This window comes from Staurois parvus, unplaced genomic scaffold (genome assembly GCF_062004578.1).
Source record: "Staurois parvus isolate SC_StPar_1 unplaced genomic scaffold, SC_StPar_1.0 ptg001422l, whole genome shotgun sequence".
NCBI classification, from domain to species: Eukaryota; Metazoa; Chordata; class Amphibia; order Anura; family Ranidae; genus Staurois; species Staurois parvus.
The window spans coordinates 118,141-136,987 of record NW_028319218.1 but is presented as its reverse complement, the minus strand read 5'-3'; the positions used below and the strand labels follow the sequence as shown (position 1 = coordinate 136,987).

Sequence of the window (18,847 nt, the reverse complement as noted above, 5' to 3'; positions counted from 1 at the left end):
CCCACTTTCTGTGAACGGAGGGCGTCAGGACGAGGGTGGGGAGCTCACCATGCGATCCTGTGTTCACGGTACAATGATGCAGAGAGAACGGCATTGATATCAAGTTGGCAACATTCTCTGCATCATTGAGGACATCGAAGGAGCAGAGAACGGACCTGGAGAACCCTCCAAGTCTAATGTCCAGTCTAAAGACTTCTGTAAAATGTTAAACAGGAAAAAATTGGGGGGGGGGGTCACCAGTGATAGGGGGAAGGTCTAGGGGGTGACATTTGGCTGTAAGAGTGATCCCCCACAGGGGTGGACTGACAACTCATGGGGCCCCTCGGTAATAGGAGATCATGGGGCCCCTGTGTCCTCGCCCACACCCAAAAAAGCCTATGGAAAAAGCCAAAGAAAGGTACCAGGGGCATCTCATGGAGCCCCCTACTGACCCCGGGCCCTCGGGCAGTGCCCGAGTGCTCGAATAGTCAGTCCGCCCCTGATCCCCCATGACTTGGAAGAGATACCTGACAAGGGGAGCCAGTTCTGCTCCAAGCTCCAGTAGAAGCCAATACAGGTCCTCATCGCCAGAATCTGAAATGGTGGTCTGATCCCCCCGGGGATTTGTATTGGTATGTATGATTTTTTTATGTTCTACGCAAAAGATGGTCAGAGACTGCAGACATGACACAAGAGATGGTCAGAGACTGCAGACATGATACAAGAGATTGTCAGAGACTGCAGACATGACACAAGAGATAGTCAGAGACTGCAGACATGACACAAGAGATGGTCAGAGACTGCAGACATGATACAAGAGATGGTCAGAGACTGCAGACATGATACAAGAGATGGTCAGAGACTGTGGACATGATACAAGAGATGGTCAGAGACTGAGGACATGACACAAGAGATGGTCAGAGACTGAGGACATGACACGAGATGGTCTGAGACTGCAAACATGATACAAGAGATGGTCAGAGACTGCAGACATGATACAAGAGATGATCTGAGACTGCAGACATGATACAAGAGATGGTCAGAGACTGCAGACATGACACAAGAGATGGTCAGAGACTGCAGACATGACACAAGAGATGGTCAGAGACTGCAGACATGATACAAGAGACGGTCAGAGACTGCAGACATGATACAAGAGATGTTCTGAGACTGCAGACAAGATACGGGAGATGGTCAAAGACTGCAGAAATCATACAAGAGACAGTCAGAGACTGCAGACATGATACAAAAGATGGTCAGAGACTGCAGACATGATACAAAAGATGGTCAGAGACTGCAGACACAATACAATAGATGGTCATAGACTGCAGACATGATACAAGAGATGGTCAAAGACCAGGAACATGATAAAAGGAGATGGTCGGAGACTGCAGACATGATACAAGAGATGGTCAGAGACTGCAAACATGATACAAGAGATGGTCAGAGACTGCGGACATGATACAAGAGACGGTCAGAGACTGCAGACATGATACAAGAGATGGTCATAGACTGCAGACATGATACAAGAGATGGTCAAAGACCAGGAACATGATAAAAGGAGATGGTCAGAGACTGCAGACATGATACAGGAGATGGTCAGAGACGGCAAACATGATACAAGAGATGGTCAGAGACTGCGGACATAATACAAGAGACGGTCAGAGACTGCAGACATGATACAAGAGATGGTCAGAGACTGCAAACATGATACAAGAGATGGTCTGAGACTGCAGACATGCTGCAGGATATAGCTAGAGGCTGTGAACATGCTATAGGAGTTAGAGGCTGGGGACATGCTGCAGGAAACAGTCATACAGACTGGAGACATATTACCTGAGACTGCTAGAAATCATAGCTTTAAAAGTGCAATAAGGAAACACAGATTAGTGTCTGCAGGGGCCCTGAAGTCCACAGAAAAAGTGCCAAAGGGCTGCATGTGGCCCTCGGGCCCACAGTTTGGGCACTGGGGCTGTAGACTGTACTGCTGTCTATAGGTGTCTTGGTTGCTCCTCCATCCACAGCGGACACACCCTATGACAGGAGGTGTGTTACTGGCAGGATCATCAGGTAAAAATAAAGGGGAAAAAAAGAAAACGAATGCAGCCGCCACATCCAATGACTGGTAAGCTGCAATATATTACCTTGTTGTTTTTTGGGTTTCATACCACTTTGACACTCTAGACTTCTGAGTTCCAGGATAATTGTGCTCCTTTTCCTCAATAACCTCAATGTTTAAATGAAATATCTCTAATTGCGTTAAACTGTCATTTTCAGTATTTTCCAACATTGTTGCATTTTTTGTTCCTTATGTACTATAACTAGATTTTCATGGTTTCTGTGAACCCAATACCAATATTCTGATGGTATTAAAAATGTTTTTTTTATGCTTAGTTCTGCATATATTGCCATTTTCTGTGCCTTCATTATATGGCGACCCCGCTAATCCCCACTTATGTGCAAAAAAATGTCGATCTATACCGCAGTCTCTGCAACGGATTATTTTCTTACGAAATGTAATCCCCCCTCACTCCTTTATGAAGTGTTGCTCAATCATGGCAGATGTAGTTTTCTAAAAAAAATAAAACAAAGGAAAAAAAATGTGTTTGGTACTTATAGTATATGGCAGTGGTCTCCAAACTGCGGCCCGGGGGCCAGATGCGGCCCTTTGCTTTTTTCTGGTCCTTGGGGCATTATTTCCTCCACCATCAGCAACAGTGGGGCCGCCTTCAATACCAACAATGGGGACCTATTCCTTCCATGTCTGTTGGAGAAACAGTGCCCCATTGTTGGCATCTGTTGGAGAAATGGTGCCCCATTGTCGGCGTCTGTTGGAGAAATGGTGCCCCATTGTTGGCGTCTGTTGGAGAAATGGTGCCCCATTGTTGGCATCTGTTGGAGAAATGGTGCCCCATTGTTAGCGTCTGTTAGAGAAACGGTGCCCCATTGTTGGCGTCTGTTGGAGAAATGGTGCCCCATTGTTGGCATCTGTTGGAGAAATGGTGCCCCATTGTTAGTGTCTGTTGGAGAAAATTTGCCCCATTGTTGGCGTCTGTTAGAGAAATGATGCCCCATTGTTGGCGTCTGTTGGAGAAACGGTGCCTCATTGTTGGCACCTGTTGGAGAAAATTTGGCCCATTGTTGACGTCTTTTGGAGAATTGGTACCCTATTGTTGATGTCAGTTGGAAGACTAGTGTTTTGTATCAGTGGGAGGAATAGTGCCCCATTGTTGGTGTCTGTTGGAGAAACGGTGTCTCATTGTTGGCATCTGTTGGAGAAATGGTTCCCCATTGTTGGCGTCTGTTGCAGAAAATTTGCCCCATTGTCGGCGTCTGTTGGAAAAACAGTGCCCCATTGTTGATGTCAATTGGAAGAACAGTGTTTTGTATCAGTGGGAGGAATAGTGCCCCATTGTTGGAGTCTGTTGGAGAAACGGTGCCTCATTGTTGGCTTCTGTTGGAGAAATGGTGCCCCATTGTTGGCGTCTGTTGGAGAACATTTGCCCCATTGTTGGCGTCTGTTGGAGAATTGGTGCCCCATTGTTGATGTCAGTTGGAAGACTAGTGTTTTGTATCAGTGCGAAGAATAGTGCCCCATTGTTGGTGTCTGTTGGAGAAATGGTGTCTCATTGTTGGCATCTGTTGGAGAAATGGTTCCCCATTGTTGGCGTCTGTTGGAGAAAATTTGCCCCATTGTTGGCGTCTGTTGGAGAAATGGTGCCCCATTGTCGGCGTCTGTTGGAAAAACAGTGCCCCATTGTTGATGTCAATCTGCAGAATAGTGTTTTGTATCAGTGGGAGGAATAGTGCCCCATTGTTGGCTTCTGTTGGAGAAATGGTACCCCATTGTTTGTGTCTGTTGGAGAAACGGTGCCCCATTGTTGGCGTCTGTTGGAGAATTGGTACCCCATTGTTGATGTCAGTTGGAAGACTAGTGTTTTGTATCAGTGGGAGGAATAGTGCCCCATTGTTGGTGTCTGTTGGAGAAAATTTGCCCCATTGTTGGCGTCTTTTGGAGAAATGGTGCCCCATTGTCGGCGTCTGTTGTAAAAACAGTGCCCCATTGTTGATGTCAATTGGAAGAATAGTGTTTTGTATCAGTGGGAGGAATAGTGCCCCATTGTTGGCTTCTGTTGGAGAAAAGGTGCCCCATTGCTGGCTTCTGTTGGAGAAAAGGTGCCCCATTGCTGGCTTCTGTTGGAGAAATGGTGCCCCATTGTTGGCGTCTGTTGGAGAAACGGTGCCCCATTGTTGGCTTCTGTTGGAGAAACGGTGCCCAATTGTTGGTGTCTGTTGGAGAAATGGTGCCCCATTGTTGATATCAGTTGGAAGAATAGTGTTTCGTATCAGTGAGAGGAATAGTGCCCCATTGTTGGCGTCTGTTGGAGAAATGGTGCCCCATTGTTGGCGTCTGTTGGAGAAACGGTGCCCAATTGTTGGCGTCTGTTGGAGAAATGGTGCCCCATTGTTGGTGTCTGTTGGAGAAACAGTGCCTCATTGTTGGCATCTGTTGGAGAAATGGTGCCCCATTGTTGGCGTCTGTTGGAGAACATTTGCCCCATTATTGGTGTCTGTTGGAGAATTGGTGCCCCATTGTTGATGTCAGTTGGAAGACTAGTGTTTTGTATCAGTGCGAAGAATAGTGCCCCATTGTTGGTGTCTGTTGGAGAAATGGTGTCTCATTGTTGGCATCTGTTGGAGAAATGGTTCCCCATTGTTGGCGTCTGTTGGAGAAAATTTGCCCCATTGTTGGCGTATGTTGGAGAAATGGTGCCCCATTGTCGGCGTCTGTTGGAAAAACAGTGCCCCATTGTTGATGTCAATCTGAAGAATAGTGTTTTGTATCAGTGGGAGGAATAGTGCCCCATTGTTGGCTTCTGTTGGAGAAATGGTACCCCATTGTTGGTGTCTGTTGGAGAAACGGTGCCCCATTGTTGGCATCTGTTGGAGAATTGGTACCCCATTGTTGATGTCAGTTGGAAGACTAGTGTTTTGTATCAGTGGGAGGAATAGTGCCCCATTGTTGGTGTCTGTTGGAGAAAATTTGCCCCATTGTTGGCGTCTTTTGGAGAAATGGTGCCCCATTGTCGGCGTCTGTTGTAAAAACAGTGCCCCATTGTTGATGTCAAATGGAAGAATAGTGTTTTGTATCAGTGGGAGGAATAGTGCCCCATTGTTGGCTTCTGTTGGAGAAACGGTGCCCCATTGTTGGCATCTGTTGGAGAATTGGTACCCCATTGTTGATGTCAGTTGGAAGACTAGTGTTTTGTATCAGTGGGAGGAATAGTGCCCCATTGTTGGCTTCTGTTGGAGAAAAGGTGCCCCATTGCTGGCTTCTGTTGGAGAATAGGTGCCCCATTGCTGGCTTCTGTTGGAGAAATGGTGCCCCATTGTTGGGGTCTTTTGGAGAGACGGTGCCCCATTGTTGGCGTCTGTTGGAGAAACAGTGCCCCATTGTTGGTGTCTGTTGGAGAAATGATGCCCCATTGTTGATATCAGTTGGAAGAATAGTGTTTTGTATCAGTGAGAGGAATAGTGCCCCATTGTTGGCGTCTGTTGGAGAAATGGTGCCCCATTGTTGGCGTCTGTTGGAGAAACGGTGCCCAATTGTTGGCGTCTGTTGGAGAAATGGTGCCCCATTGTTGGCGTCTGTTGGAGAAATGGTGCCCCATTGTTGGTGTCTGTTGGAGAAATGGTGCCCCATTGTTGATGTCAGTTGGAAGAATAGTGTTTCGTATCAGTGAGAGGAATAGTGCCCCATTGTTGGCATCTGTTGGAGAAATGGTGCCCCATTGTTGGTGTCTGTTGGAAGAATAGTGTTTCATATCAGTGAGAGGAATAGTGCCCCATTGTTGGCGTCTGTTGGAGAAATGGTGCCCCATTATTGGCGTCTGTTGGAAGAATAGTGTTTCATATCAGTGGGAGGAATAGTGCCCCAAGGACCAGATAAAGGCATGTAAAGGGCCACAGTTTGAGGACCACTGTTCTATAGTGTGTACTTGTCTCAGTTCAGAGCACTAAGTGTAATTTCTGTCTGCTGCCTCCTTCCTCTGCTATCAGCATGAGTCACTCCTGACACGTTTTCCTGACACCAAGAAAAAAATGGTGACTCAGGAGGGACCTCCTGCAGATTGACAACTTCAGCTCTGTTCCTGTGAGGTGTGTGGAGGGGTGGTTGGGGGTCTTCCCTCCAATCAGCTCTCAGAACTCCCCTCACTGAGCTCTGCAGAGCTCTGCAGCTCCCCGTTCCCCATTTTCTGAACTTTCAGACAAGCTTTATGAATTCTTGACTTTGAATGGCTGTAGAACAGAGTAGACTTGAGATAAACGGGTACAACTTATATAGGAGGATTTGTTTATTATCTGTGTATCACCTGAGGCCAATCGCTGCACTGGGTATATGGAAGGGTTTACAACCACTTTAACTTTCATAAGTAGTTGAAATTTCATGTTAGTAAAGTAACTCTTCCTCCATAATAATTCTTCTTCTTTTCTATTGATGGTAAATAAGCAGAAGCAACGTGCCATCATTGAGATCTTGATGAAGGAGGGGTGCAGCTCTGTCCAACGTCCACAGAAGGCCACAGAATGTTTACAAAGATGACACCATTGACCAGAGCAATTTCTTCTTTTTGGTGACTCTTGTTAATGGTGTCATCTCCGTAAACATTCTGTAGCCTTCTGTGGATGTCGCACAGCCTGCACTCCTCCTTCATCGAGAACTCAATGACTGCACATTGCTTCTGCTTGGAATCTATTTTTAACCTTTTATTATCAACTTATGTTCATATTCATTCAAATTTCACATGTTGGAGGAGTAATTCTTCCTCTATAGTAACTCTTCTTCTTCTTTTTCATTGAAGGTAATTATTGGATTCCAGACAGAAGCAATGTGAAGTCATTGAGTTCTCGATGAAGGATGGGTGCAGGTTGTCCAACATCCACAGAAGGCTGCAGAATGTTTATGGAGATGACACCATTGACGAGAGTCACCAAAGACAAGACATTGCTCTTGTCAATGGTGTCATCTCCATAAACATTCTGTAGCCTTCTGTGGATGACGGACAGCTTGCACCCGTCCTACGTCAAGAACTCAATGACCACACGTTGCTTATGCTTGGAAGCCATTTTTAACCTTTTGATTATTAACGTTCATTCATATTCATTAAAATTTCCAATGTTGGTGGAGTAACTCTTCTTTAGTAACTCTTCTTCTTCTCTTTCATCGCAGGTAAATATTGGAATCCAAGCAGAAGCAATGTGCAGTCATTGAGTTCTCGATGAAGGAGGGGTGCAAGCTGTTCGACATCCACAGAAGGCTAGAGAATGTTTATGGAGATGACACCATTGACAAGAGTCACCAAAGACAACACAATGCTCTTATCAATGGTGTCATCTCTATAAACATTCTGTAGCCTAGCCTTCTGTGGAGGTCGGACAGCCTGTACCCCTCCTTCACCAAGAACTCAATGACCGCACATTGCTTCTGCTTGGAATCCATTTTTAACATTTGATTATTAACTTACATTTATATTCATTAAAATTTCAAATGTTGGTAAAGTAACTCTTCTTCTTTTTCATCACAGGTAAATATTGGAATCCAAGCAGAAGCAATGGTGTCATCTCTGTAAACATTCTGTAGCCTTCTGTGGATGTCGGACAGCCTGCACCCCTCCTTCATCAAGAACTCAATGACCGCACATTGCTTCTGCTTGGAATCCATTATTTACCTGCGATGAAAAAAATAAGAGTTACTATAGGAGAAGAGTTACTCTACCAACATGTGAAATTTAACCTCTTTACACTGAGTGTACGCCTCTTGGTAGCTGGGCCTTAACACCGAGCGGCCGCATATTTGCGTACCATTTGTAAACAATCTTGCTTAGAGCACGCTCTGACCCACAGAAAGGTCTAGATCTCTCCTTGTGATCAGGACCTTTACGATCATGTGACCGCCGTGACAGCCAATCACGGCGGTCACATAACCCTAAACCCCGCCCTGCCTCCCGGTGCCAGAAACCCCTTAAAGGGCCTGGAGGCTCCAGCGGAAAGGGGTTAGGTGAGCTACAGGCAGGGCTTTTTTTCAGCAGAAACACAGGGGAATTTTTACTTAACCATGCAGTGTGCCCCCACTGCATGGATGGGCTGCTCATTTTTTTTTATGGGTGACCTGATCCTATGGAAAACCGTGCTCCCCCACAGTCCAGCGGCGGACTGTTATTGTCTGTGGAGCACGCATTGAGCGTTCTGACATCAGGAACAGTCTTTTTACAAGAGCTGTGGACCGTGGGGGGCAGGAGCCAAAAAGACCAGTCTTGTTTGGGGAGGATCGGCAGGTCAGGTGAATATGTCTTCGGTGTCCCCTTCCCTTACAACAAAACGAGCATTTGACCCATGCAGTGCCGGCACAGCCCCACTGTGCGGGCCGAAAAAAAAAACCTCTGGACCATGGGGGGGGGGGTCAGGAGCCAAAGAGACCGGTCTTGTTCAGGGAGGATTGGCAGGTCAGGTGAATATGTCATAACAAAAAGGGGTTAAAAGACCGGGATGCCCATGACCATGTATAAATCAATAATGACCAGGGGGGGTTCTCAACAGAACAGCCCCAAATGCTGCAGGATGATAATGGCCGACTCGCATGTAAATCACCTTGTGGTGTCCTTGGAACCAGATATGACATAGAAAAAAGGAGGCAGTTTGTCCTCATTGGGACCTCTTGACTTTAGGGGTTCTTTCCCTTGGTCTCCCTCCTTTTTTCCAGGTGAATATGTCTTTAGTGTTCCCTTCCCTTACAACAAAACGAGCATTTGACCCATGCAGTGCCGGCACAGCCCCAATGCGCGGGCCAAATAAAAAAAAAAAATTTCCTGGATTTCTGCTTTCAGAAACTCTGGTGTCAATGCAGAATTAATTTATTCTTTGTGGGGGGGGGGGGTATTTCCCTCCTAGAAGTAGAGAATTCCTAGGAATACGAAGCTGTGCAGTCTTTATTTGCACCAAATGTTGATGAAACATCTTTTGGTTCAGGTTCCATTCTGGAATGGGTGTAACCAGGATGAGCGCTGCGTCCCCGACCTCTACTTGGATGTGAAGCACGATATCCCGACTGCCATGTACGTGTATGCGTAAGTCTGTGCCGTGTGTGGAATCTATCTGTGATCCGTGTATGGAATGTATAAACCTCTGTATGTAATATTTACTCGTGGAGCATTGGTAGATGTCACGCCTCTGGAACCCATTAGGAACATGTGTGCGAGGTGGAACGTCTTCTCTATTGTCTACATAAAACGCCACATAAATTGTTACATAAAATTACATTGCATAAACGCAAAAAGTTTAAAAATTGATGACTTAAAGTACAGATATAATACTCATGCCGTGCCACAAATAAACGAGACGCGGCTGCAAGCACCTAAATGTGTTCCCACATCAATAAAACTTCCCGAAAATAGTGCTGCGCTGCCCTCTAGTGACCCAAAAAATACACAAATAATAAATAAACACCCTCCTGAGCATCAAACCCAATGTGTCAGAGTATTCTTCAGCTCAGCCAGGTGTTTATTGTAGGTTGGCCAGGTGTTTATTGCTACTTGATTTTTGTTTATTTTTGATATATGTTTCACATTCAGATGGGCAACAGCAGGCTACTGGGATTTTCACGCAAAACCATCTCTAGGGAAACCGAGACTCATCAGACCAGGCAATGTATTTCCAATCTTCTTTTGTCCAATTTTGGTGAGCCGGTGGAAATTGTGGCCTCCGTTTCCTGTTCTTAGCTGACAGGAGTGGCACCCAGTGTGGTCTTCTGCTGCTGTAGCCCATCTGCTTCAAGGTTGGACATGTTGTGCGTTCAGAGATGGTATTCTGCATGCCTTGGTTGTAACGAGTGGTTATTGGACTTACTGTTGCCTTTCTTGAAGGCCACAATTCGCACAAGCTCACCAAAATTGGACAGAAGAAGATTGGAAAAATGTTGCCTGGTTTGATGAGTTTTGGTTTCCCTAGAGATGTTTTTGCATGAAAATCCCAGTAGCCTGTTGTTGCCCATCTGAATGTAGATCAGCAGTTTTTGAATTTTTCAGACCAGTCCGTCTGGCACCAACAACCATGCCACATTCAAAGTCACTTTTTGCATGAAAATCCCAGTAGCCTGCTGTAGCCCATCTGCTTCAAGGTTGGACGTGTTGTGCATTCAGAGATGGTATTCTGCATACCTTGGTTGTAACGCGTGGTTATCGGAGTTACTGTTGCCTTTCTATCATCTCCAACCAGTCTGCCCATTCTCCTCTGACCTCTGACATCAACAAAGCATTTTCCTTCACGCAACTGCCACTCACTGGATATTTTCTCTTTTTTGGACCATTCTCTGTAAATGCTGGAGATGGTTGTGCCTGAAATCCTAGTAGATCAGCAATTTTAGAAATACTCAGACCAGCCCGTCTGGCACCAACAACCATGCCACGTTCAAAGTCACTTAAATCCCCTTTCTTCCCCATTCTGATGCTCGGTTTGAACTTCAGCAAGTCACCTTCACCACATCTACATGCCTAAATGCATTGAGTTGCTGCCGTGTGATTGGCTGATTAGCAATTTGTGTTACCAACCAATTGAACAGGTGGACCTGATAAAGTGGCCGGTGAGTGTGCATAATCTCACTTTTATATACAGTCAGGTGTTAATTATATTCTCTTGTTTATTGACTGTAATACCGTTCATACAGACGTCCCAAGCTTCACATTCAAAGAGTTCTCTGTAAATTCTCTTCACCTCATTAGCTCATCTAATCCAGATTGTCTGAGCTCTCCCTGTAATGAGGTGGAGAATTTATTGAAAGCACATGTCTCCGTAATGCAAACATTTCCATCATTCCAGGAGTGTCTGAACGTATAGGGTTACTTACCTCAAATGTCTGGATGGTAATAACTGGAGGCTCTCGATGGACAGGACGTTCATTAAAGGGGCACCAAAGAGAGACTCCGGGACCCGGGGATAAATTCTGCCGAGACTCATCAAAAACGATCTTCACATTTCGAGAGTAAATTTTCATTGAACTGGAAAATCCCCCCCCCCCCCTCCACTTTCCACACCAGCACATTGGTAGCCGAATTAAACATCTGCTCTGGATTGCTCGGCAGTTATGAAAGTAATAAAGTAAAGTTGTCTAAACAGAAAGGTCCACTCGTTCCCCTAATCTCCGAGTCTGGTGGTGGCACATAACTCGGGCCGTCTGCTCTTCTCGCAGGAAGGTAATTTTACAAATATTGGGACGGTGGAAAATTTTAAGTAGGCCACATTCTTTCCCTCTTAGAAGTAAAATACCAGCACGATGCTAAGATTGAAAACAAAGTAAGTCTTGGGCAGCCGACCAAAACCGTTCTGAGCCCCTAACTACCAAAGATGAAGCCTTGAGATGGCATGGAAAGAACGCACCGTGCACTATACAGACAAGGCCAGACTGGGAGCAAAGAGGGCCAGAGAACGGGCACTCCAGAAGGCGTCCTAGCCCTCTCCTCTTCTGTCTGTGCTGGGACAGCTCCTTTGCCCTTCTCATCACCTCCCTACATAACCTTTTATGCAGCAGTCAGGAAGGGAAGGGGTTGGGGGAGTGAAGTAAGAATGCTGAGCTGGGTCCAGTCCGAACTTAATCCGAATTCCAGTACGGCAGAACCAATGGGAAGGTGTCAAATGATCGCATCTCTGCTAACCAACATTGAGGCACCATTCCTTCCACTGACACCTACAGTGGGGCACTATTCTACTGACGTCAACCAGGAGATACTATTCCTCTCACCGACACTGAGAGATTTATCTGAAATTGGTGTTCTGGTAATGAGTAGGGATGAGCTGGGTTCGGTCTAAACTCGGCTGGAACCCAGTTTGGTAATGGAGATCATATCCCCCTTATGTATTATACATGGAGATCATATCCCCCCTTATGTATTATACATGGAGATCATATCCCCCCTTATGTATTATACATGGAGATCATATCCCCCTTATGTATTATACATGGAGATCATATCCCCCCCTTATGTATTATACATGGAGATCATATCCCCCCTTATGTATTATACATGGAGATCATATCCCCCCTTATGTATTATACATGGTGATCATATCCCCCCTTATGTATTATACATGGAGATCATATCCCCCCTTATGTATTATACATGGAGATCATACCCCCCCCCTTATGTATTATACATGGAGATCATATCCCCCCTTATGTATTATACATGGAGATCATATCCCCCCCTTATGTATTATACATGGAGATCATATCCCCCCCTTATGTATTATACATGGTGATCATATCCTCCCTTATGTATTATACATGGAGATCATATCCCCCTTATGTATAATACATGGAGATCATATCCCCCCTTATGTATTATACATGGAGATCATATCCCCCTTATGTATTATACATGGAGATCATATCCCCCTTATGTATTATACATGGAGATCATATCCCCCCTTATGTATTATACATGGAGATCATATCCCCCCTTATATATTATACATGGAGATCATATCCCCCCCTTATGTATTATACATGGAGATCATATCCCCCTTATGTATTATACATGGAGATCATATCCCCCTTATGTATTATACATGGAGATCATATCCCCCCTTATGTATTATACATGGAGATCATATCCCCCCCTTATGTATTATACATGGAGATCATATCCCCCCTTATGTATTATACATGGAGATCATATCCCTCCTTATGTATTATACATGGAGATCATATCCCCCCCTTATGTATTATACATGGAGATCATATCCCTCCTTATGTATTATACATGGAGATCATATCCCTCCTTATGTATTATACATGGAGATCATATCCCCCCTTATGTATTATATATGGAGATCATATCCCCCCCTTATGTATTATACATAGAGATCATATCCCCCTTATGTATTATACATGGAGATCATATCCCCCCCCTATGTATTATACATGGAGATCATATCCCCCCCTTATGTATTATACATGGAGATCATATCCCCCCTTATGTATTATACATGGAGATCATATCCCCCTTATGTATTATACATGGAGATCATATCCCCCCTTATGTATTATATATGGAGATCATATCCCCCCCTTATGTATTATACATAGAGATCATATCCCCCCCTTATGTATTATACATGGAGATCATATCCCCCTTATGTATTATACATGGAGATCATATCCCCCTTATGTATTATACATGGAGATCATATCCCCCCTTTATGTATTATACATGGAGATCATATCCCCCCTTATGTATTATACATGGAGATCATATCCCCCCTTATGTATTATACATGGAGATCATATCCCCCCCTTATGTATTATACATGGAGATCATATCCCCCCTTAATCTCCTCTTCTCAGTAGAGAATACATTCAGTTCCTCTAATCTTTCCTCATAGCTGATCTCCTCCATGCCTCTTATCAGTTTGGTTGCCCTTCTCTGTACTTTCTCCAGTTCCCCAATGTTGTTTTTGTAAATTGGAGCCCAAAACTGAACTGCATATTCCAGATGAGGTTTTACTAATGATTTGTACCGGGGGGGGGATGATATCTCTCTCTCTGGAGTCTATACCTCTCCTAATACAAGAGGATTTTGCTCTCTTTAGAACCTGCAGCTTGGCATTGCATGACATTATTAAGCTTGTGATCTACCAGAACCCCCAAATCCTTCTCTGCCATTTACCCCCCCAGATCCTTCTCCACCATTGACCCCCCCCAGATCCTTCTCCACCATTGACCCCCCCCAGATCCTTCTCCACCATTGACCCCTCCAGATCCTTCTCCACCATTAACCCCCCCAGATCCTTCTCCACCATTGACCCTCCCAGATCCTTCTCCACCATTGACCCCCCCAGATCCTTCTCCACCATTGACCCCCCCCCTCCAGATCCTTCTCCACCATTGACTCCCCCAGTTGTACCCCCCCCTAGTATGTATGATGCATGCACATTCTTAGCCTCCAAGTCCAGAACCGTACACATGCACGGCAATCTGATGTGCGACTGGACTCCTCCACCTCCCAAATGCCTGAAAGAGACCAGTGGTACATCTGCGTATGTGTTGTTTTTTTTGTAAATATATTCTTCAAATTTTTTTAACATATAAAAAACATATTTTAACATATATTTTTACATATATCTGTAAATGCATTCCAAAAATGTAGATTTGTATTTTTAAAGACATACAGTATATTTGAAATGTATTTTTAAAAATATTTTTCATATATTTTGTAATAAAAACACATTTCAACATACAATATATAAATGAGTTTTCATGTTCTCTCTGTGCCTGTTTGGGTTTCCTTCGGGTACTCCGGTTTCCTCCCACACTCCAAAGACATGCTGGTAGGTTAATTGGCTCCTGCCTAAATTGTCTCTAATATGTGTATGTATGAATGTGAGTTAGGGACCTTAGATTGTACGCTCCTCGGAGGCGGGGACTGATGTGAATGTACAATATATATGTAAAGCGCTGCGGAAATTGATGGCGCTATATAAGTATCTATAATAATAAATAAATATATTAATAAATATATTGAAATACATTCTGAAATATATTGAATGCAGCCAAAATTGTAGCATTTCAAATATATGTCAATATATTTGGGAAGAATATTTTAAAAATATATTTAAAATATGTTTTTCTTCCATGTGGGCATTGGCTGAGACACAGCAGCAGGAGCCATTGGGAGCGGGGGGGGGGGGGGCGGTGGCCCAAGCCTTGCTCTGTTAAGCCTCATGAGACAGCAGGCACCAGTGCCCCCATAGCAAGCAGTTTGCAGGCGCTGCTCAAGGGGGGAGGAACCAGGTGCAGGACCCAAGAAGAGGAGGCTCAGGGCTGCTCTGTGCAAAACAATTGCAAAGAGCAGGTAAGTATAGCATGTTTAAAAAAAAAAATCAAACATTTACATAGTTAGTCTGGCTGAAAAAAGACAAAAGTCCATCCAGTTCAACCATTAAAAAGAAAAAAGGTATAATCCTACACCGACAGTCAGTGGGTTTTGTGCTGTCCTAGGAAACACAAAAATCGTCTGCCTCCTGGGACACCGACCAACACCACCACCCCCTTCCTCCTCCTGCAGAGAGAGCCTCACATTGACCAACAACACCCCTGCCCCCCACTCGGGAGAGCCTTCCACTAACCCCCCTCCAGCAATAGAGAGAGACACTCATCTTCAAAGCTCTGGACATCCCCGGGAACAAGAGTCAGGCTCTATATACAGGTGAAACTCGAAAGATTAAAATCTGGTGCAAAAGTTCATTTATTTCAGTGCAGCAACTTAAAAGGTGACACTAATATATGAGACTCATTCCATGCAAAGCAAGATAGTTCAAGCCGTGATTTGTCATCATTGTGATGATTATGGCTTACAGCTCATGAAAACCCCAAATCCACAATCTCAGAAAATGAGAATATTCCATGCAATCAATAAAACACGGATTGTACATAGAACAATATCGGACCTCTGAAAAGTAGAAGCATGCATATGTACTCAGTACTTGGTTTGGGCCCCTTTTGCAGCAATTACTGCCTCAATGCGGCGTGGCATGGAAGCTATCAGCCTGTGGCACTGCTGAGGTGTTATGGAAGACCAGGATGCTTCAATAGCGGCCTTCAGCTCTTCTGCATTGTTCGGTCTCATGTCTCTCATCTTTCTCTTGGCAATGCCCCATAGATTCTCTATGGGGTTCAGGTCAGGTGAGTTTGCTGGCCAATCAAGCACAGTAATCCCACGGTCATTGAACCAGGTTTTGGTGCTTTTGGCAGTGTGGGCGGAGCCAAGTCCTGCTGGAAAATGAAGTCAGCATCCCCATAAAGCTCGTCTGCGGAAGGAAGCATGAAGTGCTCCAAAATCTCCTGGTAGACGGCTGCGTTGACCCTGGACTTAATGAAGCACAGTGGACCAACACCAGCAGATGACATGGCTCCCCAAATCAACACAGACTGGACTTCAAGCATCTTGTAGTGTGTGCCTCTCCATTCTTCCTCCATACTCGGGGTCCTTGGGCCTCTCCATTCTTCCTCCATACTCCGGGTCCTTGTGCCTCTCCATTCTTCCTCCATACTTGGGGTCCTTGGGCCTCTCCATTCTTCCTCCATACTTGGGGTCCTTGGGCCTCTCCATTCTTCCTCCATACTCTTGGTCCTTGGGCCTCTCCATTCTTCCTCCATACTCCGGGTCCTTGGGCCTCTCCATTCTTCCTCCATACTCGGGGTCCTTGGGCCTCTCCATTCTTCCTCCATACTCGGGGTCCTTGGGCCTCTCCATTCTTCCTCCATACTCGGGGTCCTTGGGCCTCTCCATTCTTCCTCCATACTCGGGGTCCTTGGGCCTCTCCATTCTTCCTCCATACTCGGGGTCATTGGGCCTCTCTGTTCTTCCTCCATACTCGGGGTCCTTGTGCCTCTCCATTCTTCCTCCATACTCGGGGTCCTTGGGCCTCTCCATTCTTCCTCCATACTCGGGGTCCTTGTGCCTCTCCTTTCTTCCTCCATACTCTGGGTCCTTGGGCCTCTCCATTCTTCCTCCATACTCGGGGTCCTTGGTTTCCAAGTGAGATGCAAAAGTTGCTCTCATCAGAAAAGAGGACTTTGGACCACTGAGCAACAGACCAGGTCTGGTTTTCTTTAGCCCAGGTAAGACGCTTCTGACGTTGTTTGTCGCTCATGAGCGGCTTGACAAGAGGAATACAACATTTGAAGCCCATGTCCAGGATTCCTCTGTGTGTGGTGGTTCTTGATGCACTGACTCCAGCCTCAGTCCACTCCTTGTGAAAGTCCCCAACACTTTTGAATGGCCTTTTCCTGACAATCCTCTCCAGGCTGCGGTCATCCCTGCTGCTTGTGCAGCTTTTTCTTCCACACTTTTCCCTTCCACATAACTTTCTATTAATGTGCTTTGATACAGCACTTTGGGAACATCCAACTTCTTCTGCAATTCCCTTTTGAGGCTTTCCCTCCTTATGGAGGGTGTCAGTGATGGTGTCAGGTTAGCAGTCTTTCCCATGATTGTGATTCCTACTGAACCAGACTGAGAGACCATTTAAAGGCTCAGGAACCCTTTGCAGGTGTTATGGCTGAATGAGCTGATTAGAGTGGGACACTTTGAGCCGAGAATATTCCACCTTTTCACAATATTCTCATTTTCTGAGATTGTGGATTTGGGGTTTTCATGAGCTGTAAGCCATAATCATCACAATGATGACAAATCACGGCTTGAACTATCTTGTTTTGCATGGAATGAGTCTCATATATTAGTTTCACCTTTTAAGTTGCTGCACCGAAATAAATGAATGAATGCACCATATTCTAATTTTTCAAGTTTCACTTGTACACCATCAAGCAGCCCGCAGCCTCTCTTGGATCCCACCTAGTTCCCATGGCACGTATATATCCCTTCTTTCATCCCTTTTTCTGAGGGGAGGTGCTGCCCCCCTGAAAAATGCAGCCCAGGCAAGTGCCTTGTTTGCCTTGTGGTACATACGCCCCTGACCACAGTTGATCCAGAGGAAGGCAAAAAAAAACAGCAAAGCATGATCCAATTTGCTCCTGCTGGGAAAAAAATTCCTTCCTGATCCCCCGAGAGGCGATCGGATATTCCCTGGATCAAGTATTTAATATCACTTTAATAAATAAGGTGAAGCTGTGTTCACTTTAAATTCCCAATAATGTGCAAGGGGGAAAAAAATGGATTTATGTTTGTATGGGGTGATTGAGGTGACAACAGCTTCACCTTACTCACTAAGCCAAGTGCACATTCCCAATGCTGAGTGAGCGGCATGTAAATCTCTAAATCAACCCGATTGCATTGTCAAGAGGCTCGTCTCCACGTATTGTCTATGGGCCAAAACGGCTGATTTTCCACCGCCGATCACAGGATAACAGCTGCACCGCCTTGAGAAGTCTTGCTTCGGTGAAGCTTTGATCTGGCCCCACATGTGACAGATTAATGTAGACATGCTTTCAGTTTTATAGTGTAGGGAGGTATTTATTTCATTTTATGACGCAAGTTTCTATTGGAAGCTCTGGTGTTCCCGTCTGAGGAGATCCTAATAATCGGATGTGTTTGACTTTGTTATAAATTCCATCATGATACAATCTCATTGTGTGTCAAGGGAAGCAAAACAATACCACCGCGTTCCAAATATGTTGTGTTTGACTACACTTCACTCCAGATAACAAGATCCATTTGTACTTTTTATTGTTGAACTGGCTGGTAGCAGAGGCGTCCCTAGGGTTGGTGTCACCCGGTGCGATAACACTTGGTGACACCCCCTCCGACGATCCCCGCAGGATGGATCGGATCTGCAGATTGAGCATATTGGATCGGACTCTAATCCATTATGCTCACCAATCCACAGATCTGATCCATCCAGCGGGGATCGTTGGCATGCAACCTATACGGGGTGACACCGGACACGCTCCACCAAAAGGTAAGTTGTAAAGCGAGCCGACGATCCCCGCAGGATGGATCGGATATGCGGATTGAGCATAACGGATCGGAGTCCGATCTATTATCCTCCCCAATCTGTAGATCCGATCCATCCTACGGGAATTGTTGGCATGCAACCTATACGGGTGACACAGGACACGCTCCACCAAAAGGTAAGTTGTAAAGCAAGACGACGATCCCCGCAGGATGGATGGGATCTGCAGATTGGGGAGCATAATGGATTGGACTCCGATCCATTATGCTCAATCCGCAGATCCGATCCATCCTGCGAGGATCGTTGGCTTGCTTTACAACTTACATTTTGGTGGAGCGGGTCTGGTGCTACCCTGTGCGGTAGGTGTCACCCGGTGCTGGCGCATACCTACACCAGCATCTGCCTA

General features: G+C 45.3%; 1 protein-coding gene across 1 annotated transcript in view; it reads left to right on the top strand.

Annotated features, from left to right (window-relative positions):
* The window catches only part of ITGA11 (integrin subunit alpha 11), a 255,723-nt gene that overhangs the window by 195,985 nt on the left and 40,891 nt on the right, over positions 1 to 18,847 (top strand). Inside the window, exon 19 of the mRNA XM_089662070.1 lies at positions 9,007 to 9,092. Coding sequence (XP_089518196.1) covers positions 9,007 to 9,092 — 86 coding nt within the window. The remainder of the gene's footprint in view (positions 1 to 9,006; positions 9,093 to 18,847) is intronic.